Below are 26049 nucleotides of genomic sequence, written 5' to 3'. Positions count from 1 at the left end.
CTTTTGAAAATCTTGGCCTAAGTGAGTTGTTCAAGGTCACATTGTAAATCTGTGGCAGAGGGAATTGAACCCAAGTCTATTGTGCTCCACACACACAGAATAGGTCATACTCTCAGTCCTGGACAGTTTACAGTCCCAGTGCAGGCAAGTGGTAGGAAGAAAACTATTATCACTGATTTACAATACTATGTAGAGATTAAGAGACTGCCCAAAAGTCACACAGGAAGTCTCCAACAGCGCCAAGCATTGAACTCACATCTCCAGAGAGCCAGTAAAGTGACTTCACCATGAGGCCATCCTTCATCTCTAAAAATGAGTTTGGCCTTGAAAATCTGAATCAATGTTCTCAAGGCTACACAAGTGCTCAATCCAGGAGGGAGCAGAATGGCTTGTGGTTAGCATTACATTAATATCAATGTTACTTTTAGAACAAAAAAGAGAGAGAGAGAGTTGGCAAAGCATCTCTTTTTTCTGTGTGATATATAGACAGTGTGACACGTCAGGTGTCACTTTGACTGCTGTTACTAAAGGGGTGAGTGGACAGATTATAATCATGAGAAAGTGCTCTAGGCGGGAAGTTAGACAACAGAAGTCTCTGTATTATCTCTAAATAACCGTTATGTGACAAGTGAAAGATGGATGGAAGCGTTTCACTGGGTTTCCAGTAGCTCAGCACAATGTACATTGATAACAGGGACTGGGCTGTATATTATGTATATGTTAAATCAGATGAGGGCTGGTTTTGCACTGTCAAATACTGCTGGTGATGTTACTGATTACATATGGCTGAACAGCAATATTGGCATTGTGAGGCAGATTACTAACTTTTGATAGGTATCTTCCTTCCCACCCCACTGGGTCTTTAAAATGTTTTTAGTATAAAACATTTGTTATAAAGAGCTCCTGTCATTTTTTTGGAAACTCAAAGGCTGTCTTTTGGAGTCCTAAAATTTACTTTCATGTTATTGTCCAGTGCATATGTTCACATATGACTGTCTTCAAAAGGAAGTGGTGGAAGCCTCATTGTTTGAATGATTCAAAACTAGGAAAAACCACCACACAGGAATTCGACAAGATGATCTAATAGCCCTTTTCCATCCTGAACAGCTGTGGATTTTCCTGGTTATAAGCATTACTGCTGTGCACAGTGGTTTATAGTCCTATTTTTGCTTCAGGATTTGGGGATCAGATTTATAATGGGAATATAAATGTGAGCAAGGGAGACTACTCACAACATCCCGCCATCCTAGTTGTACTTCCATACAGCTCCACGAGCAGTGGAAGGCTGTATACTTTTGGTGATTATAGAAACAAGGGAAATGGAAACACATTCTAGGGCACTTACAGGGGGCAATATTGCCTAGTGGATTAGGCTCCATGTTCAGTCACTGGCTTGCAATGTGATCCTCAGCAAATCACTTCCTTCTGTGTTTCTCAATTTCCCCATTTGATACTGATCCACTTTGAGATCTAAAGATGAAAAATGCTGTAGAAGAGCTAGGTATTATTGTTAGTGTACCAGGGTTATGTGATGTTGTTTCTTGCATTTGGATATTTCTCAGCCATGAGCCAGCGTCATGCGTGCCTCTGCCACTGTCTTCCGTGCCTCTGTTTTCATTGTCTTTTTAGTTCATTTTCAGGCTTCTCACTCTTTTGAGCATTACACCATTGAAATATATCAATCTGCTGGCATCTTTGTGGTGGTTGAAGTCTTATGCTCCCATATTATACAACATTGTGCTGGGTGTACAACATGTAAGACGGTGGAGTATGACTTTTCACTGTGATCATCGCTGCAGGAAACTAAAATATGAAGAAGCAGAGTGGGAAGGGGAATGGAGAGACTAGGAAAATGGGGAAATTGAAACCACAGAAATGTTGAGTATAGGAGCAGAGGCTGAGGTACAGAGAAGTGATGAGTGAAAGGAAAAAGGCAGAGGATAAGAGAAAAAATATGTTAATCTGATACTGAAGGTTTTGCCAAGGTGCTGAAACATTCAAGCCAGGTAATAATAATTATATTTTGCACTCATGCAGAGATGTATATTTTTCAAAGGACTTTACAAACATGAAATAACTTCTTTGGTGCCCCTGAGAGATAGGTGGTTATTATGATAAAGAAGATAGTTAGTAATTTAAGGTTGGTGGTCTTATCATAGCAAAAACAAAAACAAAATTAAAGGAAAAAAATATGAACAGTGATGGCACACAATATTTTTCCCATTTAAAAGATATTAAATAACTGCCATTAATAGTTTCAAAGCATATAAAGACAGCACTAAATAGAAAATGGTGGTAGTCTAAATTTGATGAAGTATTTATGTTTCTGAATTACATGATGTTATAGATCTCTTGACATATCTAAACATATCTTTATCCAAAGAAAGGGTTACAAGGAGTATGACTTTTTTTAGTTTAAAAAAATGAAAATCATAGCCAGACATACAGTCTTAGTAATCAAGTACCCACTTGGGCCAACACTCTCATGCATTTACCTACCCATGATGTGTAGTCCCTCTGAAGTCAGTATGTTTGAATAGGAAGCAAGTAGAGCTGGTCAGGAATCTTTCCACAAAAATGCTGAATTGCCAAAACCAAAGCTTTTTGCAGAAACATATCAGGTTTGATGAACATTTCACCAGGGCTTCTCAGGGTCAGGATGGACCACCCCATAACAGCAAGACAATTAGGGTACTGAGCTGGGATGTGGGAGACACAAATTTAAGTCCCTGCTGTGATGCAGGCAGAACAGAGACTTGAACCTGAACAAATACCCTAACCATTGGGCGGTTGCCTATTCGGAAGTGGGTACCTGTCTCTCTTTTTCTCACTCCTCCTCCCTCCCCCCCAATTTTTGGTAAGGTCTGTTTTTCCTTCCAATGCAGAATGAAAACAAATGTTGAAAGCTCGGGGGAGGGGGTGTTTGTACTTGTTTTGGGATTTTTTGTGTGTGAAACAGAAATCTTGTTTTCTATCTAGTCCTATTAGAAGCAACTCTACACATGTGATCAAAGTGTTTCCAGGATTCGAGTGTTCTTAATTAGCTACCAGTTTTTGTATGCCAAATAGAAAAATGCGGTTCACCAGCTTTCAGAAACTGATAGAAACTGGTGAGAGAAAAACTTTCGTAGGTCATCTGCTAAACCTTAATGTCTGTGTGAATGGTTACAGGAAAGCAAATGTTTGAAGATTTATCACAGTAATTAAACCCGAACAAAGACAAATACATGTTTGGTGGAATTCTGTTAAGGCAGGTGAGCAATAGATACAGAACCCCCAGAGCAGAAAGGAAGCAATTTCATTGCTACTTGATAAATAGACAATATCTGTTGGTTCTATGCGGGTGCATCGCGATGCAACAAATAAATTGCCTTCATTAAAGATTTGCATGGAGGATTAATGAGGTTTGGTAATAAGCCATAGTAGCACAAAGAAATGCACCAAATATTATTAATTGGATTACAGTGGGAGGACAGGGGAAAGGCCTACTGTTATCATTCATCTTAGCTGATAGGAGTCCTTCCACTCCATGGATGTGAAGTGTGCTCAGTAGCTAAAGTCTGTAGCTTATTGCATTCTTGGTCTGTGATTGGTGCATGGCATGGCTGAATAGAGAGTTTGATGCTAGAGTTTAAAACTAAGCTTTGGGTAAAATAAGGATTTCAACAGGGCTACCCAGAGAAGTCAGGGGGCCTGGGACAAAGCAATTTCAGGGGCCCCTTCCATAAAAAAAAGTTGCAATACTATAGAATACTATATTCTCGTGGGGGCCCCTGCAGGGCCCGGGGCAAATTGCCCCACTTGCCCCCCCTCCCGGGCCGCCCTGGGAAAAATAAACATTTAAAAACCTTCCGCATCTCGGCACAAACCCAATTTTGAGAAAACTTGTTTTCAAGTCACCTTTACAAGGTATCACTGGTTCTCAGCATCAGCTAGTGCTAAAAGGCACTAAAGCTCATTAAAAGGGTTGGACACATATTTTCTGTCAAAACTTTTTTTGGATCGAACACTAGGGGTTTTTAAAAAGCAGAAAAAATCATGGATAATGTCTGCTTTCCTTCAAAATTTGTTGTGGTTTTTTTAATTGAAAAACTGAAATTAGTCTGCCAACCTGAATATGGTTTGGGGTTTCAGAAGTGTGTGGCCAAATATTTGCTGCTTGCTATATTTGATTGTTTAAAGAAACAATAAAAAAATTCTGCGTAAAAAAAATCCAAAACTTTTGAACCTCCTCAGCTTGTGACCTAACATCAGAGATTTTTCCAGGTTTCTGATACTCTGCTGGCTTCTTTGACTCATATCTGTCTCCATAACTTTGGGTTCATTTAGTTTAGAACATAAGAACATAAGAATGGCCACACTGGGTCAGACAAAAGGTCCATCCAGCCCAGTATACTGTATACCATCAGTGGCCAATGCCCCCCAGAGGGAGTGAACCTAACAGGTAATGATCAAGTGATCTCTCTCCTGCCATCCATCTCCACCCTCTGACAAACAGAGGCTAGGGACACCATTCGCTACCCATCCTGGCTAATAGCCATTAATGGACTTAACCTCCATGAATTTATCTGTTTCCTAGAGACTGGCTCCATGGGATCCCTCACAAACTGGAGATGGTTCCTGTGGGTTTGTCTTTAGTATAGCTTATGTACATACTCCACGAACTGAGCATTTTGGCTTGTTCCAAAATCTGGGATGAACCTACGTTGTGAAAACTGAAATGCTCAAAATAGCACATGCATGTCAATGGACACAGGGTGCTAAAATTAAATTAACCGAGGGGGTCTCAAACCGGCGGTTGGGATACTCAGGGGGTCACATGGTTATTACTGGGGGTCACGAGCTGTCAGCCTCCACCTCAAACCCTGCTTTGCCTCCAGCATTTATAATAGTATTAAATATATAAAAAAGTGTTTTTTAATTTATAAGGGGGGGGGTCGCACTCAGAGGTTTGCTATGTGAAAGGGGTCTCCAGTACAAAAGTTTGAGAACAACTGAATTAACCCCTCTGGAGCCTCGGGGAATGCAGGAGAGGGGGTCTCCCTTGGTAGAGTTGAGAAGGAGGTAGATGGTGTAGGATATTGCTCTTCTCATGTGATCCCTCCCCCATGGCTCTCTTGGCTCTATCACTGTTAATCTGAAGTGGCTAATTTTAAATGAAGCTACCCTCCCCTGACATGAGTCTCCCTATGGCACTAAAATTAAATGTAGACTATAATTTGGCATTTGAGAAGTGAAAGGGAGGTAGCCCTAAGGGAAAAGCTAACAGCTTGGCTCTTTGTGTTAAATAGCTGTCTGCAAGCCTCAAACTGCTGAATGAGCTTTAGGGTAGGGAAGGCTGGGCCTCCCCAGACAGCCTGGCCCTGCCCCCATCCAACCCCCACCCACTTCCTGCCCCCCTCAGAATCCCTGACCCATCCTGCTCCTTGTCCTCTGACCACCACCTCTAGATCCCCCCCAACCACCAACGAACTCCCCCTGCTCCCTGTTCTCTGACTGCCCCGACCCCTATCTACCCCCCCTCCATCAAGTCCTGACAGACCCCCGGAAGGGCCATTATCCAACCCCCCGTTCGCTGCTTTAACTTTGTCCAGGGCCTCTCCTGGACACGGCGCGCTGAGGCGCCGGGGGATGGGGGGAAGGCGGAAGCAGAGGTGGCAGCAGGGCCAGGGGGAGCCTCCGACATTCTCGTGGGGGCCTGGGGCAAATTGCCCCACTTGCCCCCCTAGGCAGTCCTGGATTTGAATGCTTATGTGCTTTTATGCTTGTTTGTTTTGCTTAGATACTGTTCATTGTTGAATGTTAAGGGAGTGTTAACATCTGAAGTGCCTCATTACATTGTCTGCAGCTATAAATTGTAAATGCCACTCTCCATGCAGAATGTCTAAAAACAAACTGCTGCACAATTGATAAACCTTCCAGACTGTTTCTGATTTTGGCCATTATCAGGGATCAGTCCCCTTTGTTCATCGGGTACTGCCATCTTGTGGAATTGTGCTAATCAGTGAAAATCCATATGTTTTGAAGAAGAATATATTCACCCATTTGGATGTTTGAGGAGTTATGTCCACATATGCCAGTGTATCAAGATGTGATGACACAACTAAGGGGATATTGGATTTTTTGTGTCATTGGTATAAAAGCCCAATCACAGTAAAATAATAGTTCTTTGGAAAATATATTTAGGGTGGCATGTGAATGTTTTACCTTTACAGAATGGAAAAGTGGTAATTTAAACATCATATTTACTACATGCTTAGGGTCCACGTGCAAGTGACTTTCAGTAGTTATTACACATATATGTGACATTTACCGCATCATATGCCTGATGTAGTTAAAGGATTAAAGCAAAGGATATCCCAAATTTGAATGACTTCTATGGTAAAAATAGAATTTCCCATGAGAAAAGTCATCAGGCAAACCTGAGAATATTCAGGTGTTTCCAATCGTAGGAGTGGGTAGCTCAATCGATTTTATCTATTTCTGACCCACCTTGACAACATTATGTTTTTTACATTGTCACAGAACCAAAATTGCTTACTCAGAAAGATGATAGTCTAAACATGATGTTACAGCACCAAATATGCTGATTTGTTACATCTCAGGCATTATCCATTATGGGAAAGATGTCAGATAGTGACAGATCAGGAATTACTGTTGTGAAGCCGAGAGAAAATTGATCTACTAAAATCATTTAAAGATATGATTGTAAACAAAATTTCACCTCAGAAATTTCTTAGCAGAAGATAGATCTGCTCTTTTCACTACTTCATCACTAAATGATCCAGATTTTCACTCACATGGTGCATTAAATAACGTGATAAAACATGGAAATAAATGGGGCATTTTGAAAGCTTTTCCAAATGACCTTCTGAAAACAGATACAGAGCTCCTGGGAGAGATTTCTGTAAACAAGGCTGGCCATTCATAAAAAGAAATGCCAGCTCTACTGTCACCATGGTGACTTAATCACATTAACACCAAAACTTTGTAAATAACAGGACTTACTGGCAGACAACTGCTTCAGCCTTGTATCCTCGGAGAATGCCAATTTAGAGCTGCCTTTTATAATTCATAATTTTTCTGTCTTTTTTATTTTGTGTACTCCTGTGTGTTGATGAATTGTATCTACATAAACATTTGTTTTGTGTTGGCTGTAGACTGTAATTTCAAGGCAGTGCTTGCTATCATCTTTGCTTGTGTGATATGTGTCGTATTAAAAATAAAATAGATGGCTATTAAAATAAAAAAAATAAGCTTAGTATATTTACACTCCTACATATTGCAACATTCAGAGCTCTCCTCTGTTTTCAACTAAACTTCTTGCCTTTCCCTTCTGAAAACATACATAAAGTGAAGTATGTGAATACCATTTACCCAGTCTTAGTATTGAGTTTTGTCAAACAAATATGGCTTGAGATGCAGAAGTTAGGATGCTCATGAATTTAGGGGATGGTGTATTTAGATCCAGAATTGAAGTTTGGCTTATTTAGCTTTTAGCCAGCAGTCAGGTTTAGATTCTGAACCTATTCAAAGCTGGTAAATACTTAGATCCCAAGTTTGGGCTCATGCCCATATGTGTTTGAAATTCAGTCTGATACTAAAAGATAAACAATAGAAAATGATGTTCACATTGTTTTCTCTTTCTTTCTTTCTTTTAACAGCAAACCACAAGCTTGTCCTAATATAGAGAAGGATTCCCTGTAATAACTCTAGTGCTCAGATATATAATGAAAGTTAGGAATAAAAGCTGGTGCAAATTACTTTTGGCCTGGTTTATTGTAAGAAAATATAGACCTGGAATTTAAAGCCAGCAAAAGTGGAAGCTGCAGAATAAGGCAGGTTTCAGGCATTTTTACCAACATGTCATCTAACCCTGTTCTAATTTAGGTTAGACCTCCTGTTAAAAATGCCTGAGGCTTGTTTACCTTACAGCTTTTGATGTTGTTCCAACTAGTGGAGCTGCAGAGCAGTGTCGGATGATGGGGTGTTAAAAAAAAAAAGCCTGAGGTCATTTTGCCTACCCCACAGCTTTCACCATTTCTACCACAGGAGCAGTCACACTGGTGGTGAAGTACAGGTCCCAGTTTTTCTAATGTAGACACAGGCTTTGTGAAGAGCAGCATACAGTAGCTTCGAAAACCAACATTTTTCTGAGGTATGTCCTCATGTACCATTGCCAGTGGCATACAAAAGATATTAACTGAGAGAGAGAGTGGCAGATGGCAGTGTTAATAAAGAAGTTAGGGCCAAAGGGATGGCATAGGTCACACAGTCCAACCCCTCCATCTAAGGGGAGGCATTCGGGCCTAATGGATCACCCAGTGGCTTAGGATTGAGCTTCTGTTCTTGGCTTTGACCTGCTAGTTGTTACATGTTTCTATGCCTCAATTTATCCATGTGTACAAGGGGGACGATACCTCCTTTATAAAGGAACTACATAATAGGAAGGTAATATTATTAGTCTAGATTATCCCTTATGCTATTCCACTGATTGTGTTATCCATCTTTTCTTGACAGTTTCCATTGGATGGTGTTTCAGTCTCTCTTGGCAAGCTTTTCCATTGTTAAATTGCTTATTAAGATATCTAATGTAAACTTGCCCTTTCTTAGTGAAAGGTCATTATTACTTATAATGTATGCTTGGGCAGGCTCAAAAAAAAATCTTCCCAGTCCTTGTATTGTTTCCTTTCCAGTAATTTTATAAAGCTATTGGATATCCCTTTCTTTTCTCTCAAAACAGTGTAACTAAAGTTCCTTCAAACTTTTCCCATACTTGCCAAGCCTCCCATTATCTTAGCTGATTTTTGCATTCTTTCTAATTTCTTTCTTTCCTTTTTATAGTGGGATTCCCTAGGTGAAAATATTCTGGGTGAGGTATCCATACAGAAGAATTAGATCTAGGGATGAAGACTGTGGGGGCTGGATAAAACGTGAATCTTTTCCTAGTTATTATTTTAAGAGCATGTTAGTGGGCCTATGTTTTAAATAAAAAGTCACACCTACAAAGTAACCTATAACTTTTTTTAAATGTAATGCTATAGCTACTGATTCTCCCCCACACTCTCTTTGTTGGATATTGTCATCTTTTAACATTTCATTGAAATCACTGCAGTGATAGGTTAAACTAGTACGTTCAGGAAAACGGGTATGTTCTACCTGGACATACAAGAAACTTTCAACAGTCGTCACAAGGTTAAAGAAGAATCCTAAATTTTAATTTCTGTGGGCTTGCAAACTGGCATCAAGCAAAGGCTCCAGAATTTGAAGGCCATTGCTTTATCTTCCAGCCATCCTACCATGACTGCACGTTTAGAAATCGGAGAAATTTGTACAGTGGATCAATGTGTAGACCCATTTCCCCATAACTGCAGTAGTCCTCCTAAAACCCGTTTGTAAAATCGCTTCTGCAAGACCATCTAGTTCTGTCAGCTTAAAACTGTTGGTTTGTGTGACAGGGCCCACATGCTCTTGCCTCTGCTTAGGTCCACAGATAGCTCAGAGACCTTTTTTTGAAGGTAAAACACCCAGTGTAGTTTATTTACAATGTTGGTTTCCATCACCCCTATACACACTATAGCTTCACCCCTACAGTTCTAGGGAGCACTCAGCTTCTGAGGCAAGAGCAATCTCTGTCTTTCTACTTCATCCATTTCCCATGTCCTTCCTGTGCTTTTTGTATCATCTGCCTAATGGCCTGATTAGCCTCTTAGTTCTCCTCAGCCCATCAATTAGGTACAGTTCTTCTTAACTAGGTCTGGTCTAGAGTAACTAATTAGAGATGACTGGCTTAGCTGCTGTTGCCCAGGACTCAGTCGCAGTTCCCTAGATCCTGAGTGTACTACATAGTTTTCCTGTATGGAAGCACATATGTGTATGTTGAGTGTTTTGCCAAAGCCTACAGTGGAAATTCACAGTTTTCCAGAGCTTAGTCCATTTCATGTAAATATCACTAAGTTGTATGCACAAAACCATCAGAACATTTGAAACTATACTAAGAAGTTGTTTGCCTCATTTAGCAGACATAATAAAAAAGAAGAGCTTCGTAGAGTGCACAAAGAGTGTTACAGTGGGAAATGTATCCATGATAGGTTAATATTTCAAGTCAATTTGGATAAGCACCTGAAAGTTCAGATGCTTCTATAAACCTTAGGCAAACCCCTTGAGTATTTGAAATGGTGGTCTCAGAGTTTCTCTTATATTGGTGTAAATCAGGAGTAACTACACTGATGTTAGTGGGAATACACCTGTGTGAGAAGAAAACGTGCAAACCTAACACTGTCTAGTTTGGTGCTTCTGTTTCCTAGCTGGAATACAGAAGTGTCAGAAGTGCTCTAGCCTAACTGATTTCAGATTTAAATGAAGGTTCAAAGAAAATTATTTTATTGTTTTCCCTTATCAGCTTACGCATCACTCATTTTTTTTGCTAACAGACATCATTTTACAAGTGACATACTCAAAAAGTCCTTACAACACAATGCCAGGCATGTCCAATAAGTCTAAATGTTCCATTTGCTTAGAGTCACTGAAATGGATTGTCTTCAATCTGTTCCCTGGCAAGCACTCTAATTAATAAATTAATAATTAAGTGGGTGTGCTGTCAGGGTGCTGATTAAGTAGATTCTGTTCTATGTGAATAGACAGTGAGCCATAGAGTTGGCTACTTTACAGTTGGTATGAATTGCCTTTAACCCGTAACAGTTAACTGAGACTGATTGCTTTCCATTTGAATTGGTAACAGGTGTTTTCAATTAAAACCCATGTATTTTCCTTGAAACTGAATGTTTCATCATCAGTTTATGGCTTTTTATGTTGTCATGAATCACTGGAATCAGAAAAGGCATCATAACGACATGGGGCAATGAAATTTTCAGAGAGAAATATTTGAGGTTTATTAGTATTTTCCTTGAGACATATTGCAAGAGGCAGAAATTTCTGAACATTCTGACAGCTCTCTCTGAAACCAGGGTCCCTCAGAGCCCTAAATAGCTCCTTAGAACCACAATTAGAGATGAATAAGAGCTTTAAGTGAAAAAACAGTGTGTTCAGCCCATTTTCCCTCTCTGGATAACAATCAGCTCTTGCTGTTATCGTATATGTTTAGTCTTGCATTTAGGTGGTAGAATTCTGGGCTGGAGAATTAAAGGCTTAGGGTCTGCACCCCACTGATGATTCATGATGGTGGGCTTGTTACAATTGCATGCAACAACATTTGTTTTTACTTTTCCTTTAAAAAAATCTAGGAAATTACATTAAAAAAAACATGGATAAAGGAGTGTTGCGGTTGCAAAGTCCAACAATCAAAAGTTAGAAAATCCAGATCTGTGGCTACCTGTGCAAATTTAATTCTGACTGTTTGTGCATATGTATGCTGATACCATCTTTAATTACATGATCACTTGCTATTTTTTCCCCAGAACCTCTGCCTTCTTAGTGCACATTACACATACAAGGACACAAAATTAAGATTATGCAGGCAGCACTCTGGTCACTGCAACTCTAATTACTCCAGAGCAGACCTCATTAAGAAGAACTGTGCATTCTGGGTTGAGGAGGACTAAGAGGCTAATTGGGCCATTAGGCAGATGATACTGTGATGCACTGTTTCCCTTCTTCAGGAGAGGTAACCACTGTGCATCTTGGGAGAGGTAGTCTGTCCAGGGATCCCAACCTTTCATGTGCATGACTTTGATTTTGCAACCTAAATTACTTTAACATTTTTAATATACTATGTATATATCAAGAAAATAAAGTATACCACATTTGGCATACTCTGGGTCCATTTCATATCTTGTTGGTATCATAAGTTTTGGTATATTGTGAAATGTTTGACATCATAGGCATCCATTGGCAAGTGGAGTTTCACCAAAAAAAAAAAAAAAGGATCTGCAATGTGTGCCTTCAGGTCTGTGTTTGCAAATTAATACTATCCACACCGACCACTCGTCCCCTTGTCTATCGTGTGATGAGAGGCTCCAACAATTCACATTTTGTCCTTCATCTCAACATCACAATTTCCATCTTACTCTATGGCTGCATTCCCCTTCTTCAAGCTTTATTCCAAAATGTCCTACATCTGTATTTGGTTGATTGGCCATTCTGTTTTTCCATTTCCAGGGAGACCATGATTCCCTTTTCTCCAGTGCAGGGAGCCATCCTACCTAATAGCTGGGATTTCTCCACATAGTTGGATTCAGTAGTGCATACCTGGCAATGGTATATACATTTAGCTGGTATAGTAATACATCTCACACTTCTGGCATGGCAGAACAGTGTATGGGATTCATAGTCGTCCTAGTGTTGTAGTAACCAAGCAAGCTACTAACAAACTTCAACAGGACTTTATTTTTAAAGTGCATGCACCTGTTTATTGAACTGGCTGCTGCGACATACTTAGTTTTACTCTTGTAATTGTTTGTCTGCAGCAATAGTGAACTTTTCTGCAAAGGAGTCACAGTCTGGACTGTGCCTCCTGTATCCATGCTCATTATTTTGGCTTCAGCTGTAGCCAACTCAATCTGAGTAGCAATGGTTATTGCTTTTTCTAGTGTAAGTTGTGGTTCTAGAAGTAAATGTTCTCTTACACGAAGCATGGTTGTTTTCTCAGTGAGCTGGTCTCTAATCATCTCATCTGCCATATTCCCAAAGTCACAAGTTACAATCAGACTCCTCAGGGAAGCAATAAACTGCATTATAGTCTCCTCTCGTTTCTGCTCATGCTGGCAAAATCTGTAGCAATTAGCTGCTACATTCATTTCTGGCACAAAAAAGTTCTTTAATGCAGTGAGTGCAGTCTCATATTTATCGTCTGCAAGGGGAAAAGTGTAAAATATATGCTGCCCTTCTGCTCCAAGGCAGTGGATTAGCAGAGCATGCTTTCTTACTTCAGAAATCTCTGTAGCACTGATTGCAAGCAGATAAGTCTCAAACATGTGAATCCAGTCAGTAAAAGCAATTGGAGGTTCACCTGGGCTTTGTAGAAAAGATGCAGGTGGGTTCAGGGGCATAAGATCCATCCTTGTCACCAAAATTTTGTAATAACCAAGCAAGGTACTAGCAGACTTCAACAGGACTTTATTTTTAAAGTGGAAACCTCTTTACCAAGCTGCTGCTACACCCTCGGTAGCTCTCAATCAGCCTCCTCCACTCCTCCCCACTCCTTTCTGTTTCCTGTCCTTTCAGACTCCCAACTAGGTTGACCAGATGTTAAGGGGAAAATATTGGGACCGCCACAGGGGGCCCCCTTTTTTTTTTTTTTTTGACACTCACCCGTCTGGGAGTTTGGTGGCAAATTCGGCGGAGAGCCCTTCAGTCACGGATGGCCTTCGGTGATATTTCGGCAGAGGATAATAAACCTTGCCACCAAAGACAGAAGCACCCGCCACCGAAATACTGCCGAAGACTGTTCGTGACTGAAGGACTCTCCGCCGAATTTGCCGCCAAAGACCAGGAAACAAAATATCGGGACAAATAGCATCCTGACCGTACTCTGGTCAGAATGCGGGACAAACTCGTCAAAATTGGGACAGTCCCAACTTTATCGGGACATCTGGTCACCCTACTCTCAACAGCCAGTGCTCTGAGTTCTAATAATTACAAGCAACATCTAAACACCACACCTAGTTTCTTCCTTATCATTAGAAGGAAAGGCTCTAGGAAAATGTAGACCTTTTGAAATTTTAGGGTGGTTCTTCTAACCCTTTTGACTCACCCATTCTCCAACCTCCTCCTTAATACATCCCTGGGCAACAAGACATTTTTAGCACTGTGGAAAAGACCTATGATAGGACTAGACTGATACATGTTGATTACTGACTTCGTACTTCTGCTATGGCTGAAAACAGTAGCTCAGGCAATTTGTGTCTGAAAGCCTGGAACTCGCTGTACTGGTGAAGCAGTTTATATCTTGGAGCAGAGGCAGTGACTTTATATTACTGAGCTAGCCTTGACATTTCTGTATTTAGAGTCAATCCTGACAAGATTGTCATTAGGAAGACGGCAGCAAGAAAATGCCATAGAAGTGATGTTGGTTGTGTCAAGTTCAGCAGGGAAGAATAATCAAAGAAGTGGGAAGAGAGGATGATATAATGGAAGAGAGGAAAGAAATATCATCGATAAAAATAGAGAAGGATTTATGTCTTCTAAGTCAGAACTGGCAGAATACAAAAGCAAATGTGGAAGAGACTTAATGAGTGAGAATCCCATTGACTTCACAAGTGAGAGTTTTACTTATGCAGGACCCCTTTTATTTAATCTCTGTGTGTGTGTGTTGTGTGTGTGTATGTGTGTATATATATATATATATTGTGTGTGTGTGTGTGTGTATGCCTCACGGCTCTGTAAAAGCTTCCCCAGCTGGACACTCACCTGGCTGCTGTATTTTGGCCTCACACACAGGGACTGTGTGATTTTAAGCTTCCCTTGATCTGAGTAGGCTGCAGCACTGTCTCTTTCCTTGGCCTGCCTATCACACTTCCTGGCACAGGCACTCTGTCTGTTACTTCTTTGCATAAATGGGACCTTGCAGCCCAACTCCCAGAAACCTCTGGACAGGTGCGGACCCCCAGACTCTCTTGTAGCTTAACCCTCTCCCAGAGCTCCAACCTTGTGAGTGGTCTGGATTTACAGTTCCCCTGTTCAGGAACAGGTGATGCTGGAAGCAAATATACATGGATCTTCTCTCTCTCTCTCTCTCTCTCTCTCCTCTACAGGGAGTTTGGTCCTGCTGTTTAAAAGCAACCCTTTGCTATGATAGCATGTCCTTCTGTTCCTCTCTCCTGCCAAAGCCTCCTTTGTCTCTGTGATTCCCACTGAGTTCCCCCTTGCCATGTGACTCCCTGATAAAATGATCAGATTGCCCCACCCAATGATGACCTTTGCTCCCCCCACCCTGGAGTTCAGACTTGAAAAACAGATTTGCCCAGCATATCTATCGCTTTGGCCAAGTGTGCTCTGTTTGAATGGATGCATCCGACAAAGTGGGTATTCACCCACGAAAGCTCATGCTCCAATTCGTCTGTTAGTCTATAAGGTGCCACAGGACTCTTTGCTGCTTTTAAAGTCTAATTACACTCTTTTGTTAGCACAGTTAGCACTTTGCTAGCACTGGGTTTTAGCTCAATATGGTGGCAAAAGACAAGAATGCAAATAGGCTTCACATTCAAAAAGTTTGCACAAATAAACGTAAAGAGTCCCCAGTATCCACCACAATTTGTAAATTGTACATAGACAGATTCCCTGAATCACCACAGTAGAGATGTATAAACATTCTAGTATTGCCAATTTTTTGGTTGGATGTATTCCTGGAGATTTCATCACATGACATAATCTTTAATTAAAGATTAATCTTTGATTCCTGGTGGCTCCAGGACAATCCTGGATGGTTGGCAACCTTAAAAAAATTCTCCCTGTAACGCTTGATGTATTTTTCCACTACAACTGATTGTTTGGTGTCTAAAGAGAAAATCACATATTTTCTTGGTATGGATAAAAAGATAAGATTAAGAATCCTACCCTTAAAATTTGATTAACACTTTTCCTTTATCATTTTCAGGAACCGCTGAACTGCCACGTTTTGCCAAGAACCAAATTATATAGGGCCAGATTAAGGCAGGATTCTTGTGTCCTTAGGATTTGAGCCTCATGGTTGGAATGGTTCCCAGATTCCTCAGTAAAACAGGGCAGGAGAACAAGTGAAGTGCAGGTCACACCTGAGGGCAGCTGGGGTGGGCTGGACCAACTTTTGGATCCTAATCTTGCAAGGTAGTGGTGTACTATAATGTACATTAGGAGTCAAGGGTTCATGGCACTGGGGTCTTGAGAAGGTTACTCAAGTGTGGGAGGAATGGAAAGGTCAATCCAGAGAGAGGAGAAAGAAATGGGAGAAAGGTTTTAGGGGAAGGGGAAATTTCTCCAGGAGTAGCCTGAAGTTTTAGAGGATTTGATCCCCATTTCATGATACATTCACCCCTGATAATAGTAAATACCGTGCAGAGAGACTATTTTTATTATTATGCTTATCTATTAATGTATTTTTTATAATATGGGCCAGGCTTCTAGAGAATTTGATGTAGAGCTAGTTGGAAAATGGGTACAGAAAATGTTGTTTTTTCCATTAAAATTAAAACAAGAACAAAAATTACCAAAGAAACATTTTGATTTGGAAATGCTGCTGCAATGTCTCATAGGTGTGTAGTTTGTGTTCCTCATGTTTCCATTCTTTGTAGGCTGGGATCTGTGGACAAACTACCTCTCCCAAGATGCACAATGCTCACTTCTCTTGAAGAAGGGAAGCAGTACATCACAGGGAGTCCCTGGCCATAGTGTTCCATGGCAGATGTGCTCCAGTCAGTGAGCCCCAACTACGGAGGAGAATAGGAGAATGGGATGACCAAATTACATCTCCCATGTAGCACTGTAGCAGCATATTCAAATTGAAATATTTTGGTTTTCAGTGAAAATATTTCTAATTTTGTTTGCTTTTTTAAATTCAACATTGAAAGTTTTCATGGAAAGCAAACATTTTTCACACAAAAAAAATTAGGTTAGTCAAAAAACAGTTTCCATGGAAAAATTTCAGCCAGCCCTGTGAGCTCTTTTTCTGTAGTTTACTAAAAATTTGAATGAATGAATGAATATTCTCGTATTAGTTCTAACTTGACTGATAGGATGCAGACTGGGACCAATGTGATATTTTTTCTGAATTGTTGTGGACCCTGTTGAGGAATTTAATGACTTTTATCTCTGTGAACTGAAGACATCTCACAGGGGATTCCAGTCAAACTATTGGCCATCTTTGATGTCATTTCCCAAACTAGGATTTAGCAAAAACCTTAATGAAAAAGGTCTTAAGAGTTCCAGGTTTGATGTTTGAAAAAGCTTCAGTTCCAGACTTTGTGGAATTATCCAAAACAAACATTCTGGAGTTTGTTTATTCCTAACACTCACTGTATTTTTCCATAACCAATGCTTTATTTTTGTGTTTTTTCAGAGATCATCTACAGCTGGGTATTTAATGAATTCCCATCTTTCGTGGCAGAAGATAGCCGACGCTTTATCTCTCAGGAGACAGGAAATCTCTACATCTCCAAGGTGCAAACATCTGATGTTGGCAGCTATATCTGCCTAATAAAAAACACAGCGACAAATGCCAGAGTTCTGAGTCCTCCAACGCCACTTACCCTGCGAAACGATGGTAAGTAAAACATTCCCACTCCATCGCAGCAAAAAATGTGAAAATGAAAATATCTTGGGCTACACGGAAACACAGAATAAAACATAGATGATTTGTGTTCAATATATAGGCAGGCATTTACTTCAGTAAACAAAAAATGGGGTGGCCCTTATATTAAAGCCCAGGTGCCTAAATTTGGGCACTGTTATCCGTATTTGGGCAGCTAAGTAAGTACCTAATTTTCAGAGGTGCTTAGCATCCAACATCTCCCAATGGGGTGTCACTTATTTAGGTGTCTTTCTTGAAAATAATTGTCAGTAAAATTTAAAAAAGTAGTTAAATGACTGTGTCTAAGTTTCATTGGAAGTCAGTAGGACTTAAGATATTTTAGGACCAGTTTTTAAAAGGTATTTAGGCACTTAAAGATTAAGACAAGTGCTAAGCGGGATTTTCAAAAGCACCTAGTCATCTAACTCCCATTTATTTTAATGGGAGTTAGACATTTAGGCTATGTCTACACTACAGACCTTACAGCAGCACAGCTGTATCACTGCAGCTGTGTCACTGTAATGTCTCCTGTGTAGCCGCTCTATGCTGGTGGGAGAGAGCTCTCCCACTGGAATAATTATACCACCCCTAACGAGCGGTGGTAGCTCATCCTGCCGACATAGTGCTGTCCACACCAGCATTTTTGTGGTGAAAATTCTTGGTTGATATGTGTTTTTTTTCACACCCCGACTGACAAAAGTTTTGCCGACAAAAGTGCTAGTGTAGACAAGGTCCTAGTCACTTTTGAAATTCCTAGGAGTCGCCTATCTGCATTGTTAGGCATCATTCTGGTCCTAAATGCCTAAGGCATTTTAGAAAATGGGACTTGATTTCTGAAGTCACTTAGGCACTTTTGAAAATCTATATCTGTAAATTTGGAGAAGTCAGATTCCAGTATTATGCCTTGTATGGCAATATCACTCTAAATAAAATAGAAGGTAAAGCAACTGTGAAAGTAAGTCACATTCTTTTGTAAATGATGGCTCTTTTGTATTCTTGAAAGAGTTGTATATATTTTAGAGGTTGACCTAAAGTCTATAGTATGTTTTTAGCTGTTTTGGAGTTAAATATTCAACATTTATTATAGCAATATTATGTTTTTATTTTATTATTATAAAATAATCAAAATGCAATCTGACCTTGTGTTTTTTATTTTAAACGAAGCAGAAATAACATATATATATAATTGTCAGCATTGTCTTCCTTCTAAGGTATCCTACATTTCAATCTGCTTTCTAATTCTTCAGGAATGCATTTGAGCAGCTAACCACACTTTGATTCATGCCTACATGTATACACACAAATAAGCATTTTGAAGCAAGTCATAAAATACAATGCATAGTGGGAGCTCACTATGTCTTACACTAAAAAACATCTCAGTACTGTGCGACCATTACAAAGAGTGGGCTTAAAGAAAGATGACTTGATTTAATATAGTAACTAAAAAAAAATACAATTTAGAATGGAATACGGTTGGTCTTTTCTTTATAACTCAGTTGAAACTTTTCATGTTTTACATAACAAAAAGTTGCATACTTTGTTGCATGGCCTGTTATTTTAATTTGGTTTTATGTGGTACCAATAATTATTTAGGTGAACTTCAAATAGTTAACCCAGAAAATCTGATCTTTTAAGTATTAAACCTTTGTAAATGAAAAAAAAAATGCTAACTTTATAGTCTTATAAACTTATAAAGACTAACCTTGCACTTGTCATGAAGACATAGGATTTTATTGCACAGTTTTTTTAAAAATTCACAATGTAATCTCTCTTCCTCTCTCTCTCACTCACTCACACACACCTCTACCCCTACCTATCTGTGTTTCATTTGTATGCAAGATATACAGAAATTAAACATGTGAATCATCAACAATGTTACAGTATTGGGTGCACAGTTAGGGGATATTCAGTACAACCTAAAAAGTAGAGCAGGGAAACCAGCAAAAAGGGAATAATCATCATTGTCAAGCAAAAACCCAAAATTCATGAAGGAAAAATGCATGAATATTCTTAAATGTCAAGTATGCAATATATACCAGCCTCAAGCAACTTTGAATTTCATGGCTGGCTGTCACAGAGTTTCTGAACCTTGCAGCAGTATTGAGGGGGTCTCTGAACAGATATGAACTTCTCCTAAACAAATTCTCCATTGCCGTTTTACATACACATGCGGCATCACTACTAGGCATCCATGTCTTGTTTTGCATCTATTTAGATTTTGTGAAGAAACTTGTTTGCTACAATGGACTGAGCTAAAAAATTGCCAGAAATTCCTGCCTGGTAGTGCAGGTGTCTCAGTGCAGAGTCCATTTATTGTACTTAGAGCTGGTTAGGAATTTTCTGACAAAATGTTTTGTCTGGCTGTGCCAAAAGAAGGACAGGAGACATTTGACATGGGTTTAATCAGGCCACAACTTTATTATTAGATGTCTGGGACTACCTGGCAGATAACAGTGTACAGTGCAGGTAACACGATGTTTATTCCATAATTATCCGGGGCGGCTTTTACTAGCTCCCCCTCTTTTTCCATCCAGATCCCTCCAGCAACTCCATTGCCAGGACCTTACCATCCAACCCCCACTCCTAGGAGGGTTAAGGTGGGCTATAAGAAGGAGGGGTTGGCTCCCTGCCGTACCAATCATAGGAGTCCCCAACTGCTCCCGATTTGTTGCTTTAATGAACACCTTCTTTTAAAGTCCTTTTCCAAGCCATTTATCTGGTCACTGTATAACCTTTCCTAGGGAATACCTGAGCTGGACATCCGCCACAAGGAGGTGCCAGCAATTAGCTTGGCCTCCTCCTCCCCACACCCAGTCGCGTTCCCAGACATCTCCTAATCTCCTTTTATATCAGTTAAAAACATGACAGTACATAAGTCAGACAGGTGAACCCTATCCTCCCGAAACAACTCTGCTGCCCCTATATTATGCTAGGATGTGAAATTACTGCCCCTATGATCCCATGGAATTTGCCACCTCCCTGCTCACATTCCACCATGTCCGCACCAGACCCTGTGCTGAATCATGTCTGGCCAAACAATGTTAACTCCTAGAAAAAGTTAAAGAATCAGCCCTGAGTCCCTCCATGCTCTGAGTATTAGTTCCACCCCTTTTACCATTTCCAAATTGTTTACCCCAAAGTGCACCACAATTATATCTGGTGGTTGCTGACAGGCCCGCACAGCATACAGCAGCAGTATTAATTGTTCCCATAGCATGCCCCTCCTTGGCCAACTGAGTACTGCTTTACCACCAAAGCCCAGCTGCAAACCCTCGGGCAACCTGGACGAGTGCCTATGCACCCAAAAGACAATACTGTATGCGCAGATCCACACCACCGTCTGCATGGCCGGTCGTCCAACATCTGTAATGAGATTACAATAAATTAATGCTGCCCTGATTCTGAATGAGTGGGACCAAATTCATGGCTGGTCACCTCCAACCTCATCAGCCCCCATCTCAACACTGTAATAAATTGATATGCTGTGAGGGGACTCCCGTCACCGTGCATAACCCCTTTGGCCGTATCACTCTGTAGGCCTTTAAAGTCTGAACGGGGCAGATCCCCAGCTCACCATCCTCTCAAAGGATAACAGATTCACCCCAACCTACTAGATCCATCTTCGACCTTCACTGAATGCTCACGCCATTCTATATTCACACAGTTCCAAAGCCCTTCCCGTAAAGTCCCTACCGGCTCCAGGCGCTAGCTCACTGATTATGAAAGCAACAAAAATTGCTATCAAGAATGCTGCCCTGAACAAGTCCACCTCCTGTCCACTATGACATAAGGATCTGCACAAGATCTCTGAGCATCTAAACTGTGATAGGATGACGAGAATCCACCCTGGGACCACCAGTACCTGACCACCCAACTTTGGTTTGTGTAAAAAGGGAGGCTTCAGGTGCAGAGCTGCCCCCTTTAAACCCTGCATTCCCAGGGGAGGAGTCAGCAACCACGCTGACCCCTTTTTGCAGCAGCTTTCATCTCCCTCTCTTCCCCCCCCAACAGCCATACAGCACTGTTCCCTTCACTCAGCCAGCTAGCCAAACACCACCACCACCACCACCCCACTTAAAGGTGCAGGGCAGTCATTTACATCAGCAAAATGTTGAGTTGTCCAACCTCTCCCAACTTTTCACAGGAATGAGAGAGAGGGAGCACCAGAGAGAGAGGGAGACTGATTCAGTAGCCCAGTGATAAGGTCACTCAAATGGGAGACCCAGGCTTGTGTCCCTGCTCCAATGAATATTTAATTAGCCATATAAAGTCGAACAACTCCAAAAGGAGAGATTGAGACAGACCCCTCTTATATTAAAATAGTTAGTAGCCCAGTGGTTAGCATGCTTATCTACAACATGGGAAATTGAATTTAAGTCCCTGTGAACTAGACACAGCAGTGACATTGACTATTCTGTGGTTTCTCTCTGTGTGCCGTTTTTCACAAAATACTTTGAAAGGACTCAGGTTCATCCTGATTCAGCACAGGAAAATTTTGGAAATCTTGATAATTTTCACAGGATGGGAAAACAGTTTCCCAGCCAGTTCTAATTGTAACAGATGTTTCCAGCATACTCTGCAATTTCTGCAAACATATCTTGCAGGAATTTTCAGGTAATGTTTGCGAGTGGGCTACCACATCTCCATATCTGAGGAATGTCATACTTTCCTTTATTGTCAGGTTTCCATACAATGCAGCCATATAAATAGTGTCACAGAACTCTGACCTTTTGCAAGACTTTTCTCCCATGAATTAGCCCCAAGATTATCATTAAAGCTGTTCATTCATAGAATAGTTCATGTTCTTTTAGGCCTAAATGGCTTTAGATTATGTTCTCTTTTGACCTATTGACAAATATTACTTTAAGGGAATGATGATGACAGAACTTGAGGTAAAGTAACACTGTCACTCAATAATACAGAACAATGTTGCCCCTGCAAAATGTTGCTCATTAAAGAAAACTAATTATTAGTAGTGTGTGGAGAAGGATAGGGCTGAAGAATAAATATAGCAAGCAAAGAAGAAATTAAAGGTAACAATAAAACAAATGTCCATGTATCTAAATATTTCCTCATCTTTATGTAGCTAACTGTGGCACTGTGGCTCTGAACATGGCATACAGATTATCATGCCTATGGGTTCCCATAAGGAAATGATTCATTTCAGCCTTGTCAAGTGTTTACTGAGGCCCCAAAAGTGCACAGCTTTCTGAGGTCTGATGCCTGGCAAGCCAGCCAGTTATTTAGTTCTGTGATAAACCAGGGTTAGTCCACTTCCGTAGTCAGCACATTTATCTGGAACTTATTGAGAAGAGTTATGTAGGCTGGATTTGTTTTAGGTATCCTTTTTTTTTTCCGCTTGCCTCGTGTAGTTTCCTACACTAATTGTTCTGGGTTTTCAATTTATAGGCAGTACCAAAGGGACTGGGCAGCTTATGAGAAGAACACTCCCATCATAACGTTTCTGTGCATTTATCTATGAGGAGGAAGCAGAATAATATTAAGGCTTTATGTCAAACTCTGCAAGAATGTAGGAACTTACTTGGCTTTTATTAATCTTTTATTTCTTTAGTGATGTGTCTCAAAGGGAAACTTAGCCCCTTGATATGAAGCAAATTAAATAAAAATATCAAGAAATCCTTGAATGGGTTCTGAATAAAATGAACACCTCATTTGTTCAGATGTCCTTGACAATCAGTCATTTCATACAATTCAATTTCACTTCAAGCTGGCTTATAAAAACACTTTAAAATTCTATCTGAGGAGATAAAAAAGTTTTAACAGGGAAAGGATCATGCATCATTTCATTAACTGCCTTTATAATGCTTTAGAAACTTTGACGAGTTATTTAAAATGTGTTTACAAATAGTAAAGAGGGGTTGTTAAAGTGTATCTTTGCAGATTCAGAGACTGATTGGGAGCAGTAAAGTATCTTGAATGGTAAAAACATCAGAAAATAACCTCAAAACTAGAAAATGGAAACCCAGGGAGCATAAAACCTTTGATAAGTGATAGCATAATGCAGTCATTTCAAGTTCACATGTTTTCACTTTGGTCTTTCCTTTTTGTTTTAATTATTACTGTAAAGAAGAGACGCAAGTTGCTTCTCATTTTATCTCAGTATTCCAGAAGATACTGTACAATTTCAAACACAATGGTCAGTCCTAGAACCAATCCTATTCAACTTATTCATAAATGATCTGGAGAAAGGGGTAAACAGTGAGGGGACAAAGTTTACAGATGATACTAAACTGCTCAAGATAGTTAAGACCAAAGAACTTCAAAAAGATCTCACAAAACTAAGTGATTGGCCAACAAAATGGCAAATGAAATTTAATGCAGATAAATGTAAAGTAATGCACATTGGAAAAAATAACCCCAACTATACGTACAATATGATGGGGGGGGGCGTAATTTAGCTACAACGAATCAGGAAAAAAATCTTGGAGTCATCATGGATAGTTCTCTGAAGATGTCCACGCAGTGTACAGAGGTGGTCAAAAAAGCAAACAGGATGTTAGGAATAATTAAAAAGGGGATAGAGAATAAGAAGGAGAATATAGTATTGCCCTTATAGAAATTGATGGTACGCCCACATCTTGAATACTACATACAGATGTGGTGGTCTCATCTCAAAAAAAGATATACTGGCACTAGAAAAGGTTCAGAGAAGGGCAATTAAAATGATTAGGGGTTTGGAATGGGTCCCATATGAGGAGAGTTTAAAAGAGGCTACGACTTTGCAGCTTGGAAAAGAGGAGACTAAGGGGGGATATGATAGAGATATATAAAATCATGAGTGATGTTGAGAAAGTGGATAAGGAAAAGTTATTTACTTATTCCCATAGTACAAGAACTAGGGGTCACCAAATGAAATTAATGGGCAGCAGGTTTAAAACAAATAAAAGGAAGTTCTTCTTCACATAGCGCACAGTCAGCTTGTGGAACTCCTTGCCTGAAGAGGTTGTGAAGGCTAGGACTATAACAGCGTTTAAAAGAGAACTGGATAAATTCATGGACGTTAACTCCATTAATAGCTATTAGCCAGGATGGGTAAGGAATGGTGTCAGAGGGTGGAGATGGATGGCAGGAGAGAGATCACTTGATCATTACCTGTTAGGTTCACTCCCTCTGGGGCACCTGCCATTGGTAGACAGGATACCAGGCTAGATGGACCTTTGGTCTGACCCAGTACAGCCATTCTTATGTTTTTATGTTCTTATGTTCTAATTCTTTTTGCTCTTCTCTGGACCCTCTCCAATTTATCAACATCCTTCTTGATCTGTGAATGCCAGAAGTGGACACTATTCCAGCATTAATTGAGTTTACATTGAACTTTTTTCATTCAATTAAGAAAGCCCTGAAATTCTGCTGCTTTTGCGAGCTTTACTTGACCTATTGACCACTGAGTTGACCATTGTTTTGCCAGGAACCACTCAACTTGAAATCTAGCTCATATTAAAAATTGAGTTTAAATTGTTTCAGAATCTACACCTATCTCATTTTTTTCTGGTGTGGATTTAAATAATTTTTCCCTACACAAGGGACACAGCTAAACTGACCCCACACAAAGTATTGTCAAAAGCACAAAATAAACACACTAAAACAAATCGAATTAAGTGATATTCATTAGATTATATGCAACTAGTTGGTACATTGTTTTTGGTGTTGGTGATCTTTTAGATAATGATTTCCCTTTACCCTTTCGACCTCAATTTCTCCATCTGTAATATGGAGTAAAATGTGAAATTGATATTGCTTTTCTGTATTTTTCTGAGTTCAGTAATGTGGCTCCATCTTCAAACATTTCTCTTGAAAATTATGTAACAACCTAATTTTAAAAATCATAGCTTAACTGTCTCCATTAGGAAAATCACTTTTTAAAATGCACCACCACAACCCTTATTAAAAAAAATCCATCTATTCAGTAACCTGTAATTGTACATAAAGAGACAGTCTCATATTGTGCTGCGCTGAGTATTGTTGAAGTTGAATCCCTTGTTTTGGGCTTTGATTTAACATTCTTGCATGTCAAAGGAGTGTATATCTTATTGATTATATCAAGAGATTGGGAATAAGGATTTATAAATATTTTTGAAAAGGGCCCAGTATGGTTTGGCTCAAATCTGATTTATTTCAAATTTCAGGAATGTCTGGATATGGGATTGTGTTTGAGGCATAATGCCAAGTCTGATAAAGCCTGAAGCTTTAAGCATTGCAGGTTGCATCCTGAGCGTACGATCGTCCCAGTTTTTCTTTCAATGAGACATGGTGTTTCTTTTTTACTGGTACTGTGGTGTTCTGCCATCTTTAGCTAATCAGGTAATCAGGAATAGATTACGTCTTTCCTGAGAAACATGCTTCTGACAGGAATTCAGACTTAAATATGGTGTATTAAAGAGAATGATTCTAGCATTTACATACATCATTTAAATAGCCAAAATCATATGGCACAGAAAACGAGAAGCAAAATTACAAGATAAAGACACATTATTAAAAACTATCAAGCAGATTTGTTCATGCTGCTGGAAAGCCTTTTTTTTTTCCTTACAGAGATAAAGGTAATCCTAATAAATATATGATTTCCCATTCTGAGTATGATGGCTTCTTTGTCAGCAGATGTTATAACAACATCATGAAAAAAACACTGAAAGGGACCATTCTGTGCACATATCCCTTGGTCTCTGGTTATTTATCTCCTGCATCCATCCAGATTTTCTCCCTTACCTCTCCAGGGTCTTCATCCAGCAAAGCTCAGAAACATATGCTTAAATTCAAGCATGTTAGTAGACCCATAGAAATCATTGGGATAAGTCACATACCGAAAA

General features: G+C 39.9%; 1 protein-coding gene across 1 annotated transcript in view; it reads left to right on the top strand.

Annotated features, from left to right (window-relative positions):
* Positions 1-26049, top strand: part of CNTN5 (contactin 5) — a 1047172-nt gene that overhangs the window by 763185 nt on the left and 257938 nt on the right. Inside the window, exon 10 of the mRNA XM_045019421.1 lies at positions 16991-17194. Within this exon, the coding sequence (XP_044875356.1) occupies positions 16991-17194 (204 nt within the window). The remainder of the gene's footprint in view (positions 1-16990; positions 17195-26049) is intronic.

The sequence above is a fragment of the Mauremys mutica genome, chromosome 1 (genome assembly GCF_020497125.1).
Source record: "Mauremys mutica isolate MM-2020 ecotype Southern chromosome 1, ASM2049712v1, whole genome shotgun sequence".
In the NCBI taxonomy this organism is placed as follows: Eukaryota; Metazoa; Chordata; order Testudines; family Geoemydidae; genus Mauremys; species Mauremys mutica.
This window is presented reverse-complemented; position numbering and strand designations above follow the sequence as displayed.